The sequence below is a fragment of the Orycteropus afer genome, unplaced genomic scaffold (genome assembly GCF_000298275.1).
Source record: "Orycteropus afer afer isolate SDZICR_OR568_19922 unplaced genomic scaffold, OryAfe1.0 scaffold00250, whole genome shotgun sequence".
NCBI classification, from domain to species: Eukaryota; Metazoa; Chordata; class Mammalia; order Tubulidentata; family Orycteropodidae; genus Orycteropus; species Orycteropus afer.
The window spans coordinates 4,947,756-4,969,597 of NW_006921837.1; the positions used below are offsets into that span (position 1 = coordinate 4,947,756).

General features: G+C 39.7%; 1 protein-coding gene across 1 annotated transcript in view; it reads left to right on the forward strand.

Moving 5' to 3' along the window:
* The window catches only part of ULK4 (unc-51 like kinase 4), a gene marked incomplete at its 3' end in the record, with an annotated part of 718,552 nt that overhangs the window by 358,196 nt on the left and 338,514 nt on the right, over window positions 1-21,842 (forward strand). The window contains exon 21 of the mRNA XM_007949711.1: window positions 10,054-10,181. Within this exon, the coding sequence (XP_007947902.1) occupies window positions 10,054-10,181 (128 nt within the window). The remainder of the gene's footprint in view (window positions 1-10,053; window positions 10,182-21,842) is intronic.

The following is a 21,842-nucleotide window of genomic DNA, read 5'->3' on the forward strand; positions in this document are numbered from 1 at the left end:
TTATTTTAAGAGTTTGTTTTACATTCAGTTTCACTCCATTTAGCTTCAGTTCACATTTACCATGGCCAACCCTAACCCAGTCTCCTCCCCTTTCTACCCTGTAACTCTCCCCCTGTGCCCCTGATATTTATGCACTCCTGGTTTGTCCTGCATTTCCTCGGTTTGAATGTTGGTCCTCTGGTGCCCCATGGGCTATTGCTGTAAAGGATGTATTACCATAGAGTATGTGGATATGTCATCCTGGGTTGAGTGGTCTGTGTGTACATCTTGTTAACTATTGGGCTGAGAGCCAGCCCCTGAGGGTGCATTTTATTCCAGGTGCAGAATATATTCCAGGGACATAGTATTGGGGGTCTCATCAGATTTCATCTGACCAGTAATTCTGGTCATTATTGAGTTTTTGGATTTTGTCCACATTTTCCCTCCCACTCTATCCAGGATCTCCAGATTTGATCCTTTCCTGAGTGGTTGGCATTGGTAGCTGGGCACCCTCTAGTTCTTTTGGTCTCAAGGGCTATCATTTCCTATGGCTGATTGCTTCCAAATGCCCTCTTTTTTTTTTCCATTCTTCTTTGCTTCTGATGCTAGGAGACCATTAGCTGCATCTTAGATGGCCGCTTGAAAGCTTTTAAGACCCCAGTCACTACTCATCAATGTGGGATGAGGAATGAGGCTTTTATGTATTTTGTTGTGCCAATTGAGTCCGGTGTCCCCCTGTGCTATGGTCCTGAGATGGTAGATCTATTGGATCTCTCTCCCATAATGTCTGGTTGTCTGTGAGGGATTACTCTGTGTCTGTCTTCTATTGTTTCTATAAGGACTGCAGGTATAAATGCCCAGCTACCAAAACCTTACAATCTGTGCAAGATTAGCCTGAGCTGAATCTATCCTTGGTCTGGAGTATACTCCTGTTCACTGACCCCCATCTGATCTTCTCAGGTATTTATGTGTTTTTCTGTAGCCTGGTGTTTGGTGTTAATGGCAATGCAGTATTGTGAACACATTGGTTGGTATTAGCATCTGTCATCTATCTCTTATGTGTACAATTTGGTGTCCTTCCATTTCCTAATGTTATCATGCTGGTCACAGATCCTTTCCATATATCCTTCCCCCTACCTATGGTAGCATGTGGACCCCAACTAGCCCAAATTTAACCTCTTCCCTTCCCTCCCCATCCCAGTAACCTACAAAGTGAGTTCCATTTCCCAAGCAAACCCTTCTCTGTCTTTTTACAATAATGGGCTCATACAGTACTTGTCTTTCTCGACTGACTTATTTCACTCAGCATAATGTCCTCCAGGTTCATCCATGTTGTGAGATGATTCGTGTATCCCTCTTTGTTCTTTAATGTAGCATAGTATTTCATTGTGTGCATGTACCATAATTTGGTTATCCGCTCATCCGTTGTTGGGCATTTAGGTTGTTTCCATCTCTTTGCTATAATGAATTGTGCTGAGATGAACATAGGCATACATGTGTCTGTTCATAGCTCTCTCTCACTTCTTTAGGATATATTCCTAGTAATGGAATTGCTGGGTCAAATGGTACTTCTATTTTCAGTTTTTTAAGGAAATGCCATACTGTTTGAGTGTGGGATATTTCTATTGATATATCTTTCAGCCAATTAATTCTTGTCCTGGCTGTGTTTAGTCCGCTGATGAGCTCATCAAAGACAGTCTTCATTTCTATTATAGTGTTTTTGATCTCCAGCATTTCCTTTGATTATTTTTTAGTTTCTATCTCTCGGCTTAGATTACTCATCTGTCCTTGTGTGTTGTCCACTTTTCCCACTATCCATTAGTGTATTAACTGTCTTGTTGTTGTTAGCTGCTGAATTGGTTGGTCCCTGATTTGTTGACTCTGTACACAATGGGATTGGACTGTTAGGATGTATTGGGTTTTCTTTTTCTTTTCAGAAGTAGATTACCAGGCCTTTCTTCCTAATTGGTCTTAGTCTGGAAGCTCCACTAAAACTTTTTCTCCATGACTGACCCTGCTGGTATTTGAAATATTGATGGCATAGTTTCTAGTGTCATAGTGAACATATAAGCCATCACTATATGACAAACTGAAAGACAGATAGTGAAAATTAATCATAATTATTTTAAAATACCAGTTTGAGAATTCAGAAATCTCTTTCACATCTTAATCTGATTTTGATGCTTGTTCTGTTTCTTCTGACTATGTTTGGTGCTGTTTAGTACGCCTTATAGTTTTTTGTTGAAAGCTAGACATGAGGTATCTATAAAAGAAACTAATGTTCTTTTGATTATGATCTTCTTGCAATATTGCTGTGGTAGTAGAATGTAGAGAGAGGGTATGATCCTATGATAATATCTCAGCCTTTGAACTCACCAGCTGATCCATAGAGAAAGATGAGGCAGTTTGTTTCTGTAAAGATTTATAGTCTTGGAAACCCTATGGGGGCAGCTATGAGTTGGAATTGACTTGATGACAGTGGGAGGGTATTTGAACTAGGAAGACTAGAAGCAGTTGTAGTTGTCTATTTCCCTTCCCACACATTAAAGGTAGAGGGGAACTGGAGTTTTCGTCCTCTTTCTTGGTTAACAGGACACCTGGTAGTGCTTTGGGTAAAAGTTCTACTGCTAACCAAAAAATCAACAGTTTGAATTCACTAGCCACTCTGCAAAAGAAAGATGTGGCAGTCTGCTTCTGTAAATATTACTGCCTTGGAAACTTTACAGGATGGTTCTACTCTGTCTGTATTGTCACTATGAGTTGAAATTGATTTGATGGCAATCAGTTTTAGGTTATCTTGCTTATACCAGTAGCTGTCCAGTTGATTCTGACTCATGAGTATCAGAGTAGAATTGTGCTCTGTAAGATTTTCAATAGTAAGACGCTGGCAAAGTAGTATCCCTGAGGGCAGGCCAGTTGTTAAGAATAGAGCACTATTTAAAAATGGTTACTTTTTCCCTCCCCCTCCTGGAAACATAAGAGGATTTGTCCCTGTATATCAGAATGTTTTGGGATACCTCGAGGTAAACCTCATGACAAGGTGCTGGGTCCTCCTTAAGATTGGACCTTCAGGATTATTTTTTTTTCCCCACAAGCTAGTTCAATCTCTGGGGGATGACAGAGTGAGCAGCAGCAGGGATCCAGGTAAGGGGAAGGATCCAGGCCCCACCCCCAAGAGGTAGGAAAGTAGGGGTGGAGAGGTTTCAAACAGCTAAGGGAGACAAACTTGTCTGTCAGTTTGTCCTACTGTGGTGGCTTACATGTTGCTGTGAGGCTTGAGGCTGTGCCACCAATGTTTCAATCACTATCAGGATTGCCCATTGTGCACAGGTTTCAACTTACAGACTCAGACATATTAGGAAGAAGGAAGAGTCCATCCACTTCTCAAAGAGTTGGCCAGGGAAAACCTTACAAACAGCAGAGAAACACTGTCTGACACATTACTGGGCAACTTATGAATAGCCCAGAAACATTGTCTGATACAGTGCCAGAAGATGAGCCCCTTAGGTTGGAAGGCTCTCAGAATACGACTGGGTAAGAGCTGCATCATCAGAGTAGAACCAACCTTACTGATACGGATAAAGTAAAGCTTTAGAGACCTCCATTTGCTGACATGGCATGACTCAAATTGAGAAACAGCTGCAAACATCCATTAATAATTAGAATGTGGAATGTATGAAGTATGAATCTAGGAAAATTGGAAGTTGTCAAAAATGAAATGGAATGCATAAAGATTGACATCCTAGGCATTAGTGAGCTGAAATGGACTGTTTTTGGCCATTTTGTATCAGACAACCATATAATCTACTATGACAGGAATGGCAGTTTGAAGAGGAATGGCATAACATTCATCATCACAAAGGATGTTTCAAGATCTGTCCTGAAGTACAATGCTGTCAGTGATATGAAAATGCCCATGTGCCTACAAGGAAGACCAGTTAATATGACTATTATTCAAATTTACACATCAACCACCAAAGCCAAAGATGAGGAAATTGAAGATTTTTATTAACTTCTGCAGTCTGAAATTGACCAAATATGCAGTCAAGATGTGTTAATTATCACTGATGACTGGAATGCAGAAGTTGGAAACAAAGAAGAATCACTGGTAGTTGGAAAATTTGGCCTTGGTGACAGAAATAATGCTGGAGATTGCATAATTGAATTTTACAAGATGAACTACTTATTCATTGTAAATACCTTTTTTCAACAATGCAGATGGTGGCTATACATGTGGACTTTGCCAGATGGAGTACACAGGAATCAGATTGACTACATCTGTGGGGAGAGGAGATCGAAAAGCTCAATATCTTCAGCCAAAACAAGTCCAAGAGCTGATTATGGAACAGACCATCAACTGGTCATATGCAAGTTCAACTTGAAGTTGAAGGCAATTCAAAAAAGGCCACAAGAGCCAAAATATGATCTTGAATATATCCCTCCTGAATTTAGAGACCATCTAAAGAATAAATTTGATGCATTGAACACCATTGACTGAAAACCAGAAGAATAGTGGGAAGACATCAAGAACATCATCCATGAAGAAAGCAAGAGGTCACTAAAAAGACAAGAAAAGAAGAAAAGACCAAACTGGTTGACAGAAGAGACTCTGAAACTTGCCCATGAATGGAGAGCAGCTAAAGCAAAGGAAAGAAATGACAGGATAAAAGAGCTGAACAGAAGATTTCAAAGAGCAGCTTGAGTGGACAAAGCCAATTACTATAATGAAATGTGCAAAAACTTGGAGTTAGAAAACCAGAAGGGAAGAACACGCTCAGCATTTCTCAAGCTGAAAGAACTGAGGAAAAAATTTGAGCCTCAAGTTGCAATATTGAAAGATTCTATGGGCAAAATAGTGAATGATGCAGGAAACATCAAAAGAAGATGCAAGGAATGTAAGAGTCACTGTACCAAAAAGAAATGGTTGATCTTCATCCGTTTGAGAAGGTACCATATGATCAAGAACGAGTAGTCTTGAAAGAAGAAGTTGAAGCTGCACTGAAGGAAGTCATGAAGAACAAGGCTCCAGGAATTGACGGAATACCCTTGAGATGTTTCCACAAACAGATGCCCCACTGGAGGCACTCACTTGGTTATGCCAAGAGTTTTGGAAGATAACTACCTGGTCAACTGACTGGAAGAGATCTGTATTGGTACCCATTCCAAAGAAAGGTGATCCCACAGAATGTGAAAATTATCAAAGAATATCATTAATATCACACACAAGTAAAAATCTTACTGAAGATAATTGAAAAACGGCTGCAGCAGTATATTCATAGAGAACTTCCAGAGGTGCAAGCTGAATTCAAAAGAGGACGTGGAACAAGGGATATTGTTCTGGTTATCTAGTGCTGCTCTGACAAGAAATATAGCACAAATGGGATGGCCTTAACAAACAGGAGTTTATTCTTACAAGTTGGAGGCTTTAATTCCAAGTTCAAAGTGCCAGGTTCTAGGGGCTGGGTGAAAGCCCCTCAACCTTGGTGTCTAGCTCTGCCTCCTGCTCCCGGCCCACTGGAGCTAGAGGCATTTCTTCACTCAGACATCTGTTGGCTGCTGAGGCTGAGAAGCCCCAAGATTGACAAGGAAAAAGGCACAGTCCCGATGTTATCAATCCACACAGCAGGCCATTAACTTAAGTCCACTGTAAGTCCCAAGGTCGGCAGAGCATAACAGGCTGCTGAGCAATGACATGGCTACATGCAGGGTCCAAGTGTGCCAAAGACTGGAGACCATTCCTGAGGCATCTCCTTAAAGACAGGAAGCAGACCACATACCCAAAGGCAGCTACTCAGCTGCTCCCAGTAGATTCCACCATGGAGTTGATTGCCAGTCTCATCATGGGGAATACTCCATCCAGCTTCCCAACCACTTAACCAGGCTTAACCAAGTTGACATACAAACATAACCATCACAATTCCACCCCTTGTCAACTTGGCGCCTGTACAGATCTTCAATGGGTGGTTATCTGCAACAGTATATTGACAGAGAACTTCCAAAGTTGCAAGCTGGATTCAGAAGAGAATGTGGAACAAGGGATATCATTGCTGATGTCAAATGGATCTTGGCTCAAAGCAAAGAATACCAGAAATATGTTTACTTGTGTTTTATTGACTATGTAAAAGCATTTGATTGTGTGGATCATAATAAATTGTGGATAACATTGAGAAGAATGGGAATTCCAGAACTCATGAGGAACCTGTCCATACACCAGGAGTCTGTCATTCGAACAGAACAAGGGGACATTCCATGGTTTACAATCAAGAAGGGAATGTGTCAGGGTTGTATCCTTTCACCATACTTATTCAGTCTATATGCTGAGCAAATAATCTGAGAAGTGGTCTATATGAAGCAGAACATAGCATCAGGAGTGGAGGAAGAATCATTTAACAACCTGTGATACACTGATGACACTACTTTGCTTGTTGAGAGTGAGGATGACTTGAAGCACTTACTGATGAAGACTGAAGAATACAATCTGCAGTATGGATTACACATCAATATAAAGAAAACAAAAATCCCACAACTGGGCCTATAAGCAGCACCATGATAGATGGAGAAAAGATTGAAGTTGTCAAAAACTTCATTCACATTGCTTGGTTCTGCAGTTGACACCAATGGAAGCAGCAGTCAGAACATCAGACATGTATAGCACTGAGCATTAAGGTGCGCCTGACACAAGCCTTGATATTTTCAGTCACCTCATATGCATGTGAGAGCTGGACAATGAATAAGGAATACCAAAGAAGAATTGATGCTTTTGAGTTGTGGTGCTGGCGAAGAATGCTGAAAGTACCATGAATTGATAAAAGAACTAATAAATCTGTCCTGGAGGAAGTGCAGCTGGAATGCTCCTTAGAAGCCAGAATGGCCAGACTTTGCCTCACCTGGTCATGTTGTCAGAAGGGACCATTCCCTGGAGAAGGATGTTATGCTTGATAAGGTAGAGGGTTGATGAAAGAGGGGATGACCCTCAATGAGATGTATTGACACAGTGACTGTGGCGATGGGCTCAAGTATAGCAAGGATTGTGGAGTTGGCATGGGACTGGGCAGTGTTTAGTTCTGCTGTACATAGGGTTGCTAGGAGTCAGAGATGACTCGATGGCACCTAACAACAACAGTTCAATCTGTTTCCAGAAATTAGTCAGTTACCCTTTAAGTATTCCTACCTGATTCTGGTTCCTGCAGTGACTATTTCTACACACAGTATATGGTGATTCTTGAATCAGCCTGTCTATCCCTCCAGTTTTTAAGGTGTTAGTTTCCCCTGTGACTCAGTTCTCTGATGGATCCAAGAAGAACCTTGATGTTCAGGGTTTTTTTTTTTTTGTATTTTTCTTGTGACAATGGGAGTGAAGTGTGCCAAACTTTTTACATGCTGGACCAGAAATCACAAGTCTCTGCTTTCTTTTTTTAATTGTGCTTGCCTAATTGATATGTATGTGCATGTGTGTGTATGTATGTATATTAATAAACAGACTCCCTCATCTTTTTCCCATGGATTGGCTGGTGGGGTTGAAATGGTGACCTTTTCGTTAGCAGCCAAATACCTTCCTCATTTTAATCACCAGAGCTCATATAGATATATGTGTGTGTATGTATGATATTGAAATATAGTTATGATTTTTAAATATGTTTTAATATATTTTTTAAATAACTTTTTGTCACTTTTAAAACATATATAAGTCACTTTTTTGGTGTACAGTTCCATTAAGTTTAAAAAAATACTCAAAACCATACCTGTTGCTATCAAATCAATGCCGACTCATAGCAATCCTATAGGACAGAGTAGAACCTGCTCCACAAAGTTTCCAAGACTGTACATCTTTACACAAGGAGACTATTGCCACATCTTTCTCTCATGGAATGGCTGGTGGGTTGAATCTACCTGTCTTTGGGTTAGCAGCTGAGTGCTTAACCACTGTCCTACCAGGGCTCTTTAGCTTTGAACCTTCATAAAGTCTTGTCACCACCACAAGATAAATACAGAACAATTCCAACACCTCAAAGAATGCTCTTGTGCTACTTCTCTTAATCAAACCTTCCCTCTACCACAACCTGTGGCAATCACTACCTCTTCTCTGCTTTCATAGTTTTGCCTTTTTCAGAACGTCAAGTAAATGGGATGTGAGACTAGTTTCTTGCACTTAACATAATGTAGTTAACCTTCATTCATGTGATCACATGTATTAATAGTCCATTTCTTTTCATTGTTGAGTAATATTTCACTGTGTGAATGTATCACGGTTATTTATGCATTTATGCACCATTGTGCTGTTTCTAGTTTGACTATTTTGAAAAATGTTGCTTTCAACTTTAGTGTGTAGGTTTTTCTGTGAGCATAATTTTTGTTTCATTAGAATAAATAGTGCATATAGTAGGTGCATGTTTAACCTTTTTTTTGAAGCTTCCAAAATGTTTTCCAGACTGACTAGCATTTTTCATTCCTACTAACAATGCATGAAGAATTCTAGTTGCTTCATATTATCATCCTTCTTCATTTTAGCTATTCTCTTAAGAATATACTGAGATCTCAATTTGATTTCAGTTTGCATTACCATAAGGACTGTGATGTTGAGCATCATTTCCTGCCCTTATTTGACATCCATGTATCTCCTTTGGTGAAATTCCTGTTCAAATATTTCATTGTCCTTGTTGGGGTAAGTTGGTGGGGGAAACATATTTGTAATAGTGGTTCTTGGATCACAGAGTATAAAATTCAGAGGTTGGCTATGAGGAAATGGGTTTTGTACTGTGTAGATGCTGGAAAGGTGGAAACAGGCATTCTACTCAAGGACACCTGAGCATTTATTCTGTTTGCTTTACCCTAGATGATAATTTGGTTTTGATCATTTGCTTCAGGAACTGGGAGAGCCTGCTGCTTATAAATATTTCATGAAATAGAAGTGTGTACACAGCTGTGTAAATTCTTTTTTAAAAGGACTACGTTGGGATGAAATAACTGAGCTTCTTGAATCTGCTTTGGACACTGTGTTACTCTAGCTGCTTGCCTCTGTTAAGGACTTTGGGAGCTTATATTTCTGTTCTCTGTAGCCATCTTGCTAACAATATGATTCCATGTTCCGGGCTACTTATATCCTTGTATGTGTGTACTTACTTTTTACATATCTATGGGCACCTGAATACAGTCTGTTAAGAGGGAAAATAACATTTTTACTTATGAGTGAGTATTCCTCTTGTTGTGTACAATACCTTTAATTAAAGAATCTTTAATAAAGATTACAGCTTTTCCTTTTGTGACATTTAAAATGTCATGTATTGTGTTCAGTATTGTTTTTCCTTTATGTCTGTCAGACCTCAAATGTATAGACTGGGGATGTACAAGCATACTTCATTTTATTGTGCTCTGCTTTATTGCACTTCAGAGATACTGCGTTTTCTACAAATTGAAGGTTTGTGGCAACCCCCATTGAGCTAATCTATTGATGCCATTTTTCCAGTAGTATGTGTTCACTTCATATCTCTGTGTCACATTTTGTTAATTCTTAAAATATTTCATACTTTTAAATAATGGTATCGCACACTTTATAGGCTGCAGAATAGTGTACTGGGAAGCCAAAAAAAAAATTGTATGACTCACTTTATTGGCAATATTTGCTGTATGCTGTGGTCTGGGATTGACCCTGCAATATCTCTGAGGTATGCCTGTAATCTCTGAATATGTAAGTTTGCTCAATGATTCATTCACATACTCAGTCATAACTGCTAGTCATTCTAGATGCTGCCACTCTTGCAGTTAGGTGGTTCACGTATTAATTGACAGGCTTTGTTGACTAGAATTAAACTGAGTGGATTTTGGAAAATTGCCTACCTTCTTAAAGGTTTATCCACCTTATTTTAAAATCAGAGATAGTATTGTCAAGTTTTTAGTGTTAAGTGAAATAAAACATGATAAAAATTTCGTTTGTACTTGGTACAATTAAGAATGCAAAAATGGCAGGTGATATTATTTTGTGGTATTAGTTTATTATAATTTCTTCATTCTGAAAGTTAAGATTGCCCTATTTATATCATATGTTCTCAAGAAACTTTGAAAAATTCTCTTTTGCAGGATTTTGTCTCCACAATTATCCGATTATTTGACAGCCCCTCAGCTTCCATTCGAGCAAAAGCCTTCCTGGTTCTTTTATATATTTTGATTCATAATCGTGAGATGTTACTACTCAGCTGCCAAGCAAGGTATGGTTTTCTCCAATGAGTTTATCAATAACTTCAATTTGGTGCCTATTTTATTAATATTTTTATATGCTTTTTTATAGGATGTCTCTTGCTCTCCGTGTACTTGATATAGAAAGCTTTTTGTTTTTTTAAAGATTTTTTTTCTGGGAATTTCATATTCCTCTTACAATCTCAGTTTGAAAACACAGGACTGAAGCAAGATCTCTGGGACGGAAGCAGGGGTGGGAAATGTCTGGGGCCTCCTAGATCTTAGAGTAGTCCAAGGCAAGATGTGAAAGTTCGTTCTGGTTTGTATCTTTGAGTGGTTTGTGACTATATTGTTCTTTAGTGTAATAATTGTAGAATGAGGAACTGGAGGCCCAGAAGGGTTAAAGGAGCAGAGGAAGTTGCAGGGCAAAAGTCACGGAGTCTATAGTCTGGTCTTCACTGAGCAGAGCCCTCCCTTTCTCTGGGTTTTAACTCCCTGTCTTAAAAGTAGAAGCTGAGCTGGGTACACCATAAGCTTCCTTGGCTTTTTGATAATTTCTGATTAACCTCTTCTGCACTGCCTTGTCCATGCTTCATTGAAGCCCCTATGAGCCCTGAAAATATGCTTTAATATCTATTTCTAGATCTAGCTTTGTACTTGTTCTAGAGTACTGAGTGCTGTCTAGAAGTAGTGGAATTGTTCTAGATCAGGGGTTTGTAAACTTTTTTCTGTGAACAAGCCTTGTGGGTCAAGAGGCACATCTGAGAATATTATGTAGGTACTTACATAAGAAAAGATAAATCAGAAAAAATGGAAGATATAATAAAAATTGAGTAAAATTTTTGTAATATAGGTCTACTAATAAAAATAGAATTCATTTTTTTTTTTGTGGGAAAATAACATTTTGTTTAATTGGGGTCAAAGCTAGTGTCCCATTATCAAATTGATTGTATATGTTTATCTTTTAGTGCTGGTATATGAGATTTTACATATTTCATCTCAAAGAATGTCTTTTCACACAAATACCTCTATCTATGAGTTCATGATTTTAATTGAGTATATTAGTCTCTTGGAAGGCATGTGTAGAATGTAGCGTAGTGCCTAAGGCACTTGACTGCTAACCAGAAGCCTGGTGGTTCAAACCCACCAGCCGCTCCTCGGAAGGAAGGTTGGGCAATCTACTTCCATAGTAATAGTGCCTTTGAAACCCAAGGGGGGTTGCTATAAATCGGGTCCGACTCAATGACACATAACCACCATGACAACAATTAGACTCTTATCTTGATATTTGCCTTTTAGCATGTTATTACATTGCATATTAATCATTTCAAATTGAAAGTTAGATGGAAGTGTCAACAAACTTTGCTTCTTCCCCTCACTCAGGAATAACTTTCCTTTATCGTTCTGGGTTCATTGTTTTTGAAAACTTGGCTTCAGATATCTTGACCATTTTTTCATTGTTGTAGATGAAAGGGTGAATCCTGTGCCCCTTAATCCATTATGGCTGGAAATAAGTTATTCTTGCCTATTTATTTTTAATAGTCTCACTTTTCTGGCTTCACTGCATCTAATGTTTCCTTGTGCCTGTCTCATTTTTCACTAAATAGTTTCTCAAGAGATGTTCTGACATCATTTCTTATGCTCACAGTCTGGTCTCTGTATTGCAACTAGAGAACCTCATGTACAATGTAAATCAGCTTTTCTTTCTTCCATAGTCAGACTCTAATAGCTTCCGATCACTTTAGAATAATGCTCTTGCCCTTTACCATGCTCTACTGTGTTCTGCCTGATGTAATCCCTGCTTGACCTCTCAGCCCTTGTCTTTTAAAATTCATTTTGGTTACTTTGTATTTGTCACATGGTTTTTCCTGTTGCTTTTTGAACACACTAAGCCTATTATACTCAGGCCTTTTCCCAGTTGCTGTTCCCCATGTCTAAATGCTCTTCCCCAGAGTTTGCATTGCTGATGTGCTCAGACCGTGCAGTTTTTGTTCAAGTATCACCTTTTCTCAGAGGTGCTCTGATCACTCTATCTAAAATACCCACCACTGACCCAATTCCAGAGACACTTTAACTGGGAAGAACTAAATCACTCAGACTCTCAGGGCATGACATGTTTGGTCTTCCATGGAAATTTCTGAGATATCTGTGTCCCCTAATGAATATTTAGAAACTTTAGCAGTAGTTGGAAGATGGTGACCTGAATGCACACCCCTGACCCTGACTTCTCCTCTGTTCACTCTCTGGAGTAACACAACGAGTAGGGTGAGTATATCGAGGGGGTCTGGAAAGTGAGGTTTTAGCATTGTGGAAGAGATACGGGAGATGGACTATGTGAGAGCCAAGGGAGCCAGGGCAGAGATGACACCCTTGTCCTCAAAGCTTGAGGTGAGTGCTGGACCTTGGGACTTCCACAGGACCCAGAATCTGCAGAGTCCTCCTCAGGGATGTTCAGTCTCTGTATGTGGTTATGGTTGGGGCTTGATAGTCCTTTTCTCAGGACATCTGGAACAGGCTTGTATTGGTGGGTCTGTCTGCCCCCATATGTGAGACTGGGAGAAGACTAACTCCATGGTCTTGAAGAGAACAGCTTTCTCTCACTGTGTGCTTTTTTTGCTACAACCTGTCCTGATGAGGTGTTCAGTAAGTGAAGAAGTCATGAGTAGGCAGAAAGATCTTATAGCCCATTTAAGGAGATACAGCACTTGAAAGAGGAAGAAGAAGAATAGACAGCTCTTAACTGAAGCAGAACTAATGGAAGAGGTGGACAAGAATTTTAACAAATAAGCAGTGAAATCTCTTATGGAGAGGCAGTTAAGTTCTAAAAAATTTGATGTCTTATTTTTAAACTCCAACAGAAGAATGGAAAGAGGCCACTGGTGGGGATGACGTTAGTGGTTTGAGAGGCATTTGAAAACAAACATTGGACCACACAAAGCCAGATTATAGAGACATAGAGAAACAGTAAGAAAGATGGAGTGTAAGTCCAGGAGACCTTACTTGCAAAGTGCCAGAAATTCTAGGAGTAAGAAAGGAACAGGTGGAGAGTTAGTAATGGTCATTTGAAAACATGTGGTTATAGTTGTTCTCTTTTGAAACTGTACTGAAATGAGAGTTGTTCTTGGGTGCCATTGATTGATTCTGACTCATAGTGACCCTACGTGAGAGAATAGAACTGCCTGTAAGGTTTTCAATGTTATAATCATTTCTTTGCTTTCCTTCTTTCTTTTTTTAATGTTGAAAATATACACAGCAATACCTGTACCTCGTCAACAGTTTCTGCATGTGTAGTTCAATGACACTGATTATATTGCAATCCTTTTCAGCTAAAGCAGACAAAGGTTGTTCTCCTTTTCCAAACTGTTCCTGCCACATTGACAAATTCACTGCCCCAAAGTTCCTATCTAAACTTTTGAGTCACTGTTGTCAATTTGATCCCATATAGCTAATTCTCTGAAAAAGCACGATGCTCAAGGCAGGATTCTTTACTAAATAAGCTAAACTGTTGTTTGGCTTAAAGAAGACTTCAGGGGCTATTTTTGGTTTAAGGTTTAAAGATTATCTCCAAGTAGTAATTTCAGGGGTTCAATGGCTCCAGAATATTTAGATTTCATTAAGATTTTAAATTATGTTTTACATCCTCACATCCTACCCCCATGAGGATTCTTCTATAGAATATTTTATAAAACATTTAGTAATGGTAGCTGGGTACCATCCACTTCTGGTTCACAACAAAGGAGGTAGTTGTTCATGGAGGCAGTTAGCCACACTTTCCATTTCCTCCTCCTATTCCTGCCTCTCCTTCTTCCTATGTTTCTCCAGGTTAATGGAAACAATAATTGTACCTTCCGTGGCTGCTTGCAAACTTAAGACCCCAGATACTATGCAGCAAACTAGGAGGTAGAAGTACTAAAAATAATAGTAGGCCACTTAAATGGAATGTTCCATGAAACCATGACTCTAAACCTCAAAACCAAGTCCCATGAGCTGTTTGGTTGTTCACAAGCAGCCCCACTAGCTGCTCTTTTTATGTTGTTTTCTTATTGTTACAAAACTGTACAACATTTGCCCATTCAACTTTTTATAGGTATACAGTTTTTTGAAATTGTTATGTTACTTGCCTGTGCAACCATTACCATTAATAGAAATTTTTTATCACCATAAACAGAAACTCAGTGCTCCCTTTCCCACTCTCTCCTGTCCCTGGTAACCACTAATAACTTTGGTATCTATACATTTGCCTTTTCTTGTCTTTTAATATAAGTGAAGTCATATAGTATTTACCCTTTTCTGATTGACTTATTTCACTGAGCATAATGTCTTCAAGCTCCATCCATGTTGTAGCATGTGTCAGGACTTTATTTCTTTTTCTTACTGAGTAGTATTCCCTTGTACATGTATATGCCCCATTTTATTTATCCATTAATTCATTGATGGGCAGTTAGGTTGTTTCCATCACTTGGCTGTTGTGAATAAAATAGTGCTGCAATGAACATTAATTAGTGTGCATGTTTATTTGTCACTGATTTCAAGTCCCTTTGGTATATTCCTAGCAGTAAAATTGCTGATCATATGGTAGATCTATTTTTAGATTTTTGAGAACTGCTAAACTCATTTTTCACAATGGCTATACCCTTTTGCATTTCAAATAGCAGTTGACAAGGGTTCTACTTTCCTCAAATTCTTGCCAACATCTTTTATTTTTATTATCTTAGTTATCTTAGTCAGTTTCAAACCCACCAGCCACTCCTTGGAAGGAAGGTTGGGCAATCTACTTTTGTAGTGATACTGCCTTGGAAACCCAAGTTGGATCCGACTCACGGCAGTGGGTAGTGAGAGTGAAATAGTGTCTCATTGTGGTTTTCAATTTCATTTCTCTTCTGACTAAAGACATTGAACATTCTCAATGAAAGCAAATTGCCAGGCCTTCTGCAGAGCTGCTGGTGGGTTCAAACCATCAACTTCTCAGTTATCCAATGTCAGATTACCTAATAAGAAAGGTAAATATGGGCTTACTTGTGCCCGTGTGGCTTTCATCTTCCCTTTTATCTCCCACATCAAAGATTATGCTTCTAGGTATGGCTATCATCTGTCTCTATCCTAACCCATGGCACCTTCCCACAGAACCAAATTTACAATCCCTGACAGAGACAGAGTATTCCAGTAAGCACTGGTAAGCATGAGCTTACTAGTGCTTACTTCTTAATCTCTAGTGAAAAATGTGAAATTTTTCGTTATACATTAGTAAGTAAACCTGTCCTTACCTTGCTTATTGGGTAATCCATCCCTGCAGTTATCACCTGATCACTAACTGTTGCACCACCAGGGCTCCTTAAAATGAGAGTATAAAGGTATTACAGAAGCACAGAACTACAAGGGCAAAGAGAAAAGGAAAGACAACTAAAGCAGAAAAGTGTTGCCACCTTGTTTCTGTCTTGGGAAGCTGGAACATCTACAGATGATGTTTATTAACTTAGCATGATGGAAATTACTGATACTCCTTATTGTCTGCAAGTTGTTGTTGTTGTTGTTATGTGCCATCGAGTCAGCCCTGACTCATAGCGACCCCTCCTTGGGTTTCCGAGGCAGTATCACTACGGAAGTAGGATTGCCCAACCTTCCTTCCGAGGAGTGGCTGGTGGGTAAGAGGAATGGCCAATAAGAGACATGGATACTGCAAGACAGAACTATAGAAGCCTTGGGAATTGCAGGTGAGGGGGAGGTGAGACTTCTGATAAGGAAGATTGATGGGAAATGTGCATATAGAGATTTGATCCCTGGACCTCCTCCCCAACCCTAAATTCCAGTGGATTCTTCTTCCACTGCAGCAGGAGGCTTGGAATTTTCTTCTGCATAATGTGAACTGGATAGTTTGTAGACTAGGGCTTTCCAGACACAGTTAAGAGGAGGGGGATAAGGCAACTTATGGAAAATTAGATAATTTTATGAATGTTTAATGAAAGGTAAGAGTCTCCATACTTGACTCACAGACAGTTGGCAAATTGGCTTACATACCATAGGCCACAGTTAGGAGAGTCCTCTCAGGGAAACCAACAAGTCCCTGATACAGGCTTTACAGAGACTGCCATTGGGTCACCAACTGCAGCCAGTGAAACCTTGCCTGATAACCTGCCCAGAGCTTCAGTCATATACCCTGCTTAAGCACACAGACTGTGCCACTGATTTTAGTGCATCATTCTTAAATATCAGTGGATGACCAAGAATCAGCAGATATTTGAGGAAAGCCTCTAACATGGAAAACTCACTGGGCCCTGTTGATAAGGCAGGGCAGGGTGGTGGTAGTGAAGCATATTGGTGACCTTCCTCATCTGGTACTGCCTTATGAAGTCTCATTGTTGCTGCTTGGGCTTGCACCTTTGTCAAACCTACTCTAGGGTGGGAATTAGAGCACCACCTGCTTCTGCTGGTTGGAGAATAGATCAGCTGCCTTCTCAGTCTTATGGATACTATAATGTTATCCCTGCAGGAGAATCAGGTCAGTGTCATCTCTTTCCACTGGCCTGTGGTTGGGAGATTGGCTTCCTGCTTGGCCTTGCTGACACCACCTGGTGAGGAAATTGAAGTGCACCTGCTTTCCTGGGTCAGTTAGATTGGGTGGGAAAACAACTCCCTGTCTGGTCTCACTGAAACTGCAGGGGAGAGAGAGGTTTATGTTCATGTTTTCCATTGGTGTTTGATTGGAGTAGGGCAGGTATTGCCAAGAGGTTTTCTGTTGTTGGGCCACTTTTTCACTGGCCTTTTGAGAAGGGAAATGGACTTTCCTTGGGTCTCTTTTTTGGAGACTTCTGCAGTGCCTTGTCCTGGATATAAAACACCCAAAGCAAACTCACTGTCATCGAGTCAATTCCAACTTATAGTAACCTCCACTGGGCTTCCAAGGTGGCAAATCTTCACAAAAGTAGATTGCCCCTTCTTTCTTCCGTAGAGCAGCTGGTGGGTTTGAACCTTCTGGTTGCCAGTCAGTTGCCTTAGGCACTGTACCACCAGGGCTCCTGGATATAGGGAAGGCAATAAGGAAACCAGGAGACTTACTACTATGTTGTTCCTCACATCCAGGGATCCCTCGGCCATTCTCCTTCCTACTTTACAGAATCTTCCTATGCATGTTTGTTATATTATGTCCTGTGTTTTTCAGTTGTGAGCTGGAGGGCCTGGGAGGAACGGGGCACTCCATTTTAGCAGAACTGCAAGTTCTCAGTCACTTTTAAACATTGCTTATGGAAATATGAGCTGCTGAAAACTTTTGGAAAGTAATTTGGAAACATATATTTACTCTTAACAATATTGTTTTAGTTCTAGCAGCTCTGCATTTGGTGTTTAGGTGTTAGAAATAAAAATACGAATTGGTCCAAATATATACATAAGGATGTCCAATGTAGCATAGTTTCTAGTGGACAGGACCTAGAAATATAGTCAATATGTATTGGTACTGAAATACTTGGAAAAATGATGGTATAGCTGTATTTTATATAATAGATTAATTTGATTCTATTGGAGTGATGTTCATTATATGTTGATAAGTGAAAAAAGAAAGTACAGTGTAACACATTAATGATATTTTAAAAAAAATGACAAAAATAGCAAAACTTTTATTTGTATGTATTTATATAGAGAGACACAGGCATGGAAGGAATATACAAAATGTGTTTTTGAGGAAGCTAGGAAGGGAAATTATTTATGTTGTCTTTATTTAATTTTATTTTTACCCTTGTTATGATATGATGTAAATATTTCACTTGTGCAATTACAAACAAAATCTAGCCAAGCTATAAAAAGAAAATACTAGCAATTGATACCAGTTGTTTTAGAATGCTTAAGGAGTCCCTCAAGGCAGTCAAAGCTCTAATTTTCATAGACTTTGTAGATTAAGTTAATAATGTAAATTACACTCAGACAGGACTGAGGAGCCAGAAGAGGCTATGGGAAACAGATGGTATTTGTTCCTTTGTTCTCTGCAGCCCAGGTATTATATTTGTGATAAGTTGCCCTTAGTATGTGTGCATATCAAATGCAAGGTATGCAAAAGAGAGGGAGCCTTCATGCTACAGAGGTAAAAAAATTCTCTATGATGACTTTTCACATGGAAAATGTTCTTCCTTACCTGTCCCTTGAAATCCCACTAATAGCTGGAATTCTGAGCAAATTACAATACTGCCCCTCCGCTTGCAAACTGAGTCTCATATCAAGAGGCCACAATAACCTTTGCTACATTATGTAGATTTTTTTTCTTCTTACCCTCATCACCATGGGCCTTTATGGATTAAATTACAGCACTTTTTCTGTGATGTCAGCCCTCAGATCTATCTAACATGAGACAGGCAGTGAAATTGAGCTGTCAGGATCAGATAAAAATGATATGATAACCCACATGTCTACCTATTTCTCCAAATGGCTTCCCACTCATATTGAATATGACAGGTGAGAAAATAGACCCTTATGTGTTTTTAGAAATGATAACCCTTTTCAAAGATGAGTGGTCTTGTGAGTTCATTGTATAGGTTTGCTGTGAGTTTGAAATGTCACTGTCTACTGATGGATCCAGGTTCTTCTATATTTCTTTTTCCCTTTACAGCATTGCTATTCATACTATAATCAGTGAAATGAAAACAAACAACTTTGATCTTAAAAGAAAGTTTTTTAAAAAAGAAATGTTTACTCTGAGTAATTGTTAACCATCTTGGGAAATTATTTTCTCAGCTTATACCATGCAAAAGTCAATTCCAGATGGATTAAAGAACTATATATAAAAATAAGGAGCTCTGGTGGTGCGGTGCCTAAGCCATTAGACTGCTAACTAGAAGGTTAGTGATTCAAACCCACCAGCTGCTCCATGGAAGGAAGATGGGGCAATCTACTTCCGTAAAGATTTACCACCTTGGAAACCCAGTGGGGTTCGCTGTGAGTCAGAATCAACTTGATGGCAGTGAGTTTGATTTTCTTTCTTTTTCTTACCAAAATTAACTTTAATAAACAACTGAAAGAAAAAAATATATATGGGCCAAGAAAGCTTTTCTCAGCAGAAAAGCAATGAAAGAAATCATAGGAGAAAATAGTGATAGTTTGGCTGTATTCAAATTTTGGAAAATGCAAAAGCCTTTATGTCCTACAAAAATCATAAATAAAAATTACATGATACAAAGTTTAGAATTATTTGCATCATACATAATACAAAGTTAATGTATTTAGTGTAAAGAGATTCATAAAAGTAGGAACAGCTATTCAGCCTCATTTGTAATTAAAATACAGATTAAAAGATAATCAAATACCAATTCTCCCCATCATATTGTCAACTTAAAAAAACTGCTACTACCTTATATCCAAGGTACAGATACAACTTTCACTCTGTTGATAAGGCTGCCTTTTTGAGGGCAGTTTGGTAATGTGTTTACATTAGTTCCTTTGTTAAAAAAAAAAAATTAGAGTCACAGGTTTGTGATAGAATTTTGCAAGGGATGTAAAGTATCTAAAGGATCTGAATCCTTAGTGAATCTGCCTTTTCTTGGTTGCTGAAAGTTTCATTAACTTTATGAAATTTATAAGTACCTAAAGGCTTCTCAGCCACCACTTGTCTGTCAGTTTGTTCCGCTGTGGTGGCTTGTGTGTTGCTGTGAGCTTGGAGACTATGCCACCAGTAATACTAACAGGGTTACCCATGGTGGACAGGTTTCAGCAGAGCTTCCAGATGAAGACAGACTGAGAAGAAGGATGGGGCCATCTACTTATGAAAAAAAAGGCTACTGAAAACCTTATGAATAGCAGTGAGACACTGTCTGATATATTACTGGCAAACTTTATGAATAGCCCTGAAACATTGCCTGATGTGTGCAAGAAGATGAGCCCCTCAGCTTTGAAGGCACTCAAATACCACTGAGAAAGCACTGCCTCCTCAAAATAGAGTCTGCCTTATTGATGTGAATGGAGTAAAGCTTTCAGGACCTTCATTTGCTGATGGGGCATGACTCAAAGTGAAAAGAAACAGCAGTAAAAATCCATTAATAATTGGAATGTGGAATGTATGAAGTACAAATATAGGAAAATTGGAAGTTGACAAAAATGTAATGAAACCCATAAAAATCAGTATCCTAGGCATTAGTGAGTTGAAATGGTCTGATTTTGGCCATTTTAAATCAGGCAATTACATGGTCTAAGGAGCTCTGGTAGCATAGTGGCTAAAGCACTTCACTGCTAACCAGAAGGCTGGCGGTTCAAACCCACCAGCCACTCCTCGGAAGGAAGGTTGGGCAATCCTACTTCCGTAGTGATACTGCCTTGGAAACCCAAGGAGGGGTCGCTATGAGTCGGGGCCGACTCGACGGCACATAACAACAACAACAACAACAACAATACTGGAAATGACAAATTGAAGAGGAATGGTGTGTGATAGCTGGAACTGTATGTCAACTTGGCTAGACCCAAGTTTTGTGTGGTTGTTCCCATGATGGGATTGGATGACTGTGTTCTGAGTGGCCAATCTCTTCAAGGGGAGTTTCCTTAGGGGTGTGGCCTGCTTCCAGTATATCCAAGGACATCCTGAGAAGAGAGACATTCTTCTGTGGATCGGGATTCTGTTGTGCTGCCTACAACTGTCTGTGAGTGAGCAGTCCACCGTTCGGCCCTGGAGATCTTGGATTTGTCATTTGTTGGAGTCAACAGTGGGTGTACTGCCTGCCAGCCTTGAGCTTCTCGGCCCCTGCAAGGAAAAGCCTCCAGCCTGACATTTGCTCCAGGGACTTTGGACTTGCTGGCTTCTATACGTTTGTGAGGCATTTTCCTAAGATAAATTTCTCTCTCTCCATATATATATATAAGCTTTGCTGGTTTTTGTTTCTCTGGAGAACCCGGTCTAAGACATTTGGTACCGAGAGAGGGGTGGTTCTAGAGAGACAAAATCATAAGGATGGGCTTCCTAGATTGGTTCTCCAGATTGATTAATTTTGATGACACTAGCGACTCTACATCTACTAGTAAAATGGGCCCTACTAATATTCCGTGGCGTGAGGTGGCAAAATTAATACGTGAAATAACACCACCAATAGATCACGTACTTGTGAGAAGTGATGCTCTGGGTGATCGGATATTTGATACTTTTTTTCAATTTTGTCAGAATGAGGAGCATAAGGAAGCTGAATGGTCTGGGACTTGGAAGGAGCATGATTGGAAGATTGATGATAAGGATGTATGGGGAAAAGGTATGTGGATAGATCTCTCTGAATGGGCTAAAGGAGTAAAGGTATTTGTTTCTCATGTGAATGCCCACCAAAAAGTGACCTTGGCAGAGGAAGACTTTAACAGTCAGGTGGATAGGATGACAGTTCAGTGGAAGCCAGCTGTACTTTTTCTCCAGCTACTCCTGTCATTGCTCAATGGGCTCATGAACAAAGGGGCCATGGTGGCAGGGATGGAAGTTGCGCATGGGCTCAGCAGCATGGACTCCTACTTACCAAGGCTGATTTGGCTACCGCCACTGCTGAGTGCCCAATATGCCAACAGCAGAGACCAATACAGAGTCCGCGATACAGAACCATTCCTCGGAGTGATAAGCCAGCAGTGATGACAGGTTGATTACATTGGACCCCTTCCATCATGGAAAGGACAGCATTTTGTTCTTACTGGAATAGATACTTATTCTGGATATGGATTCGCCTTCCCTGCATGCAATGCTTCTGCTAAAA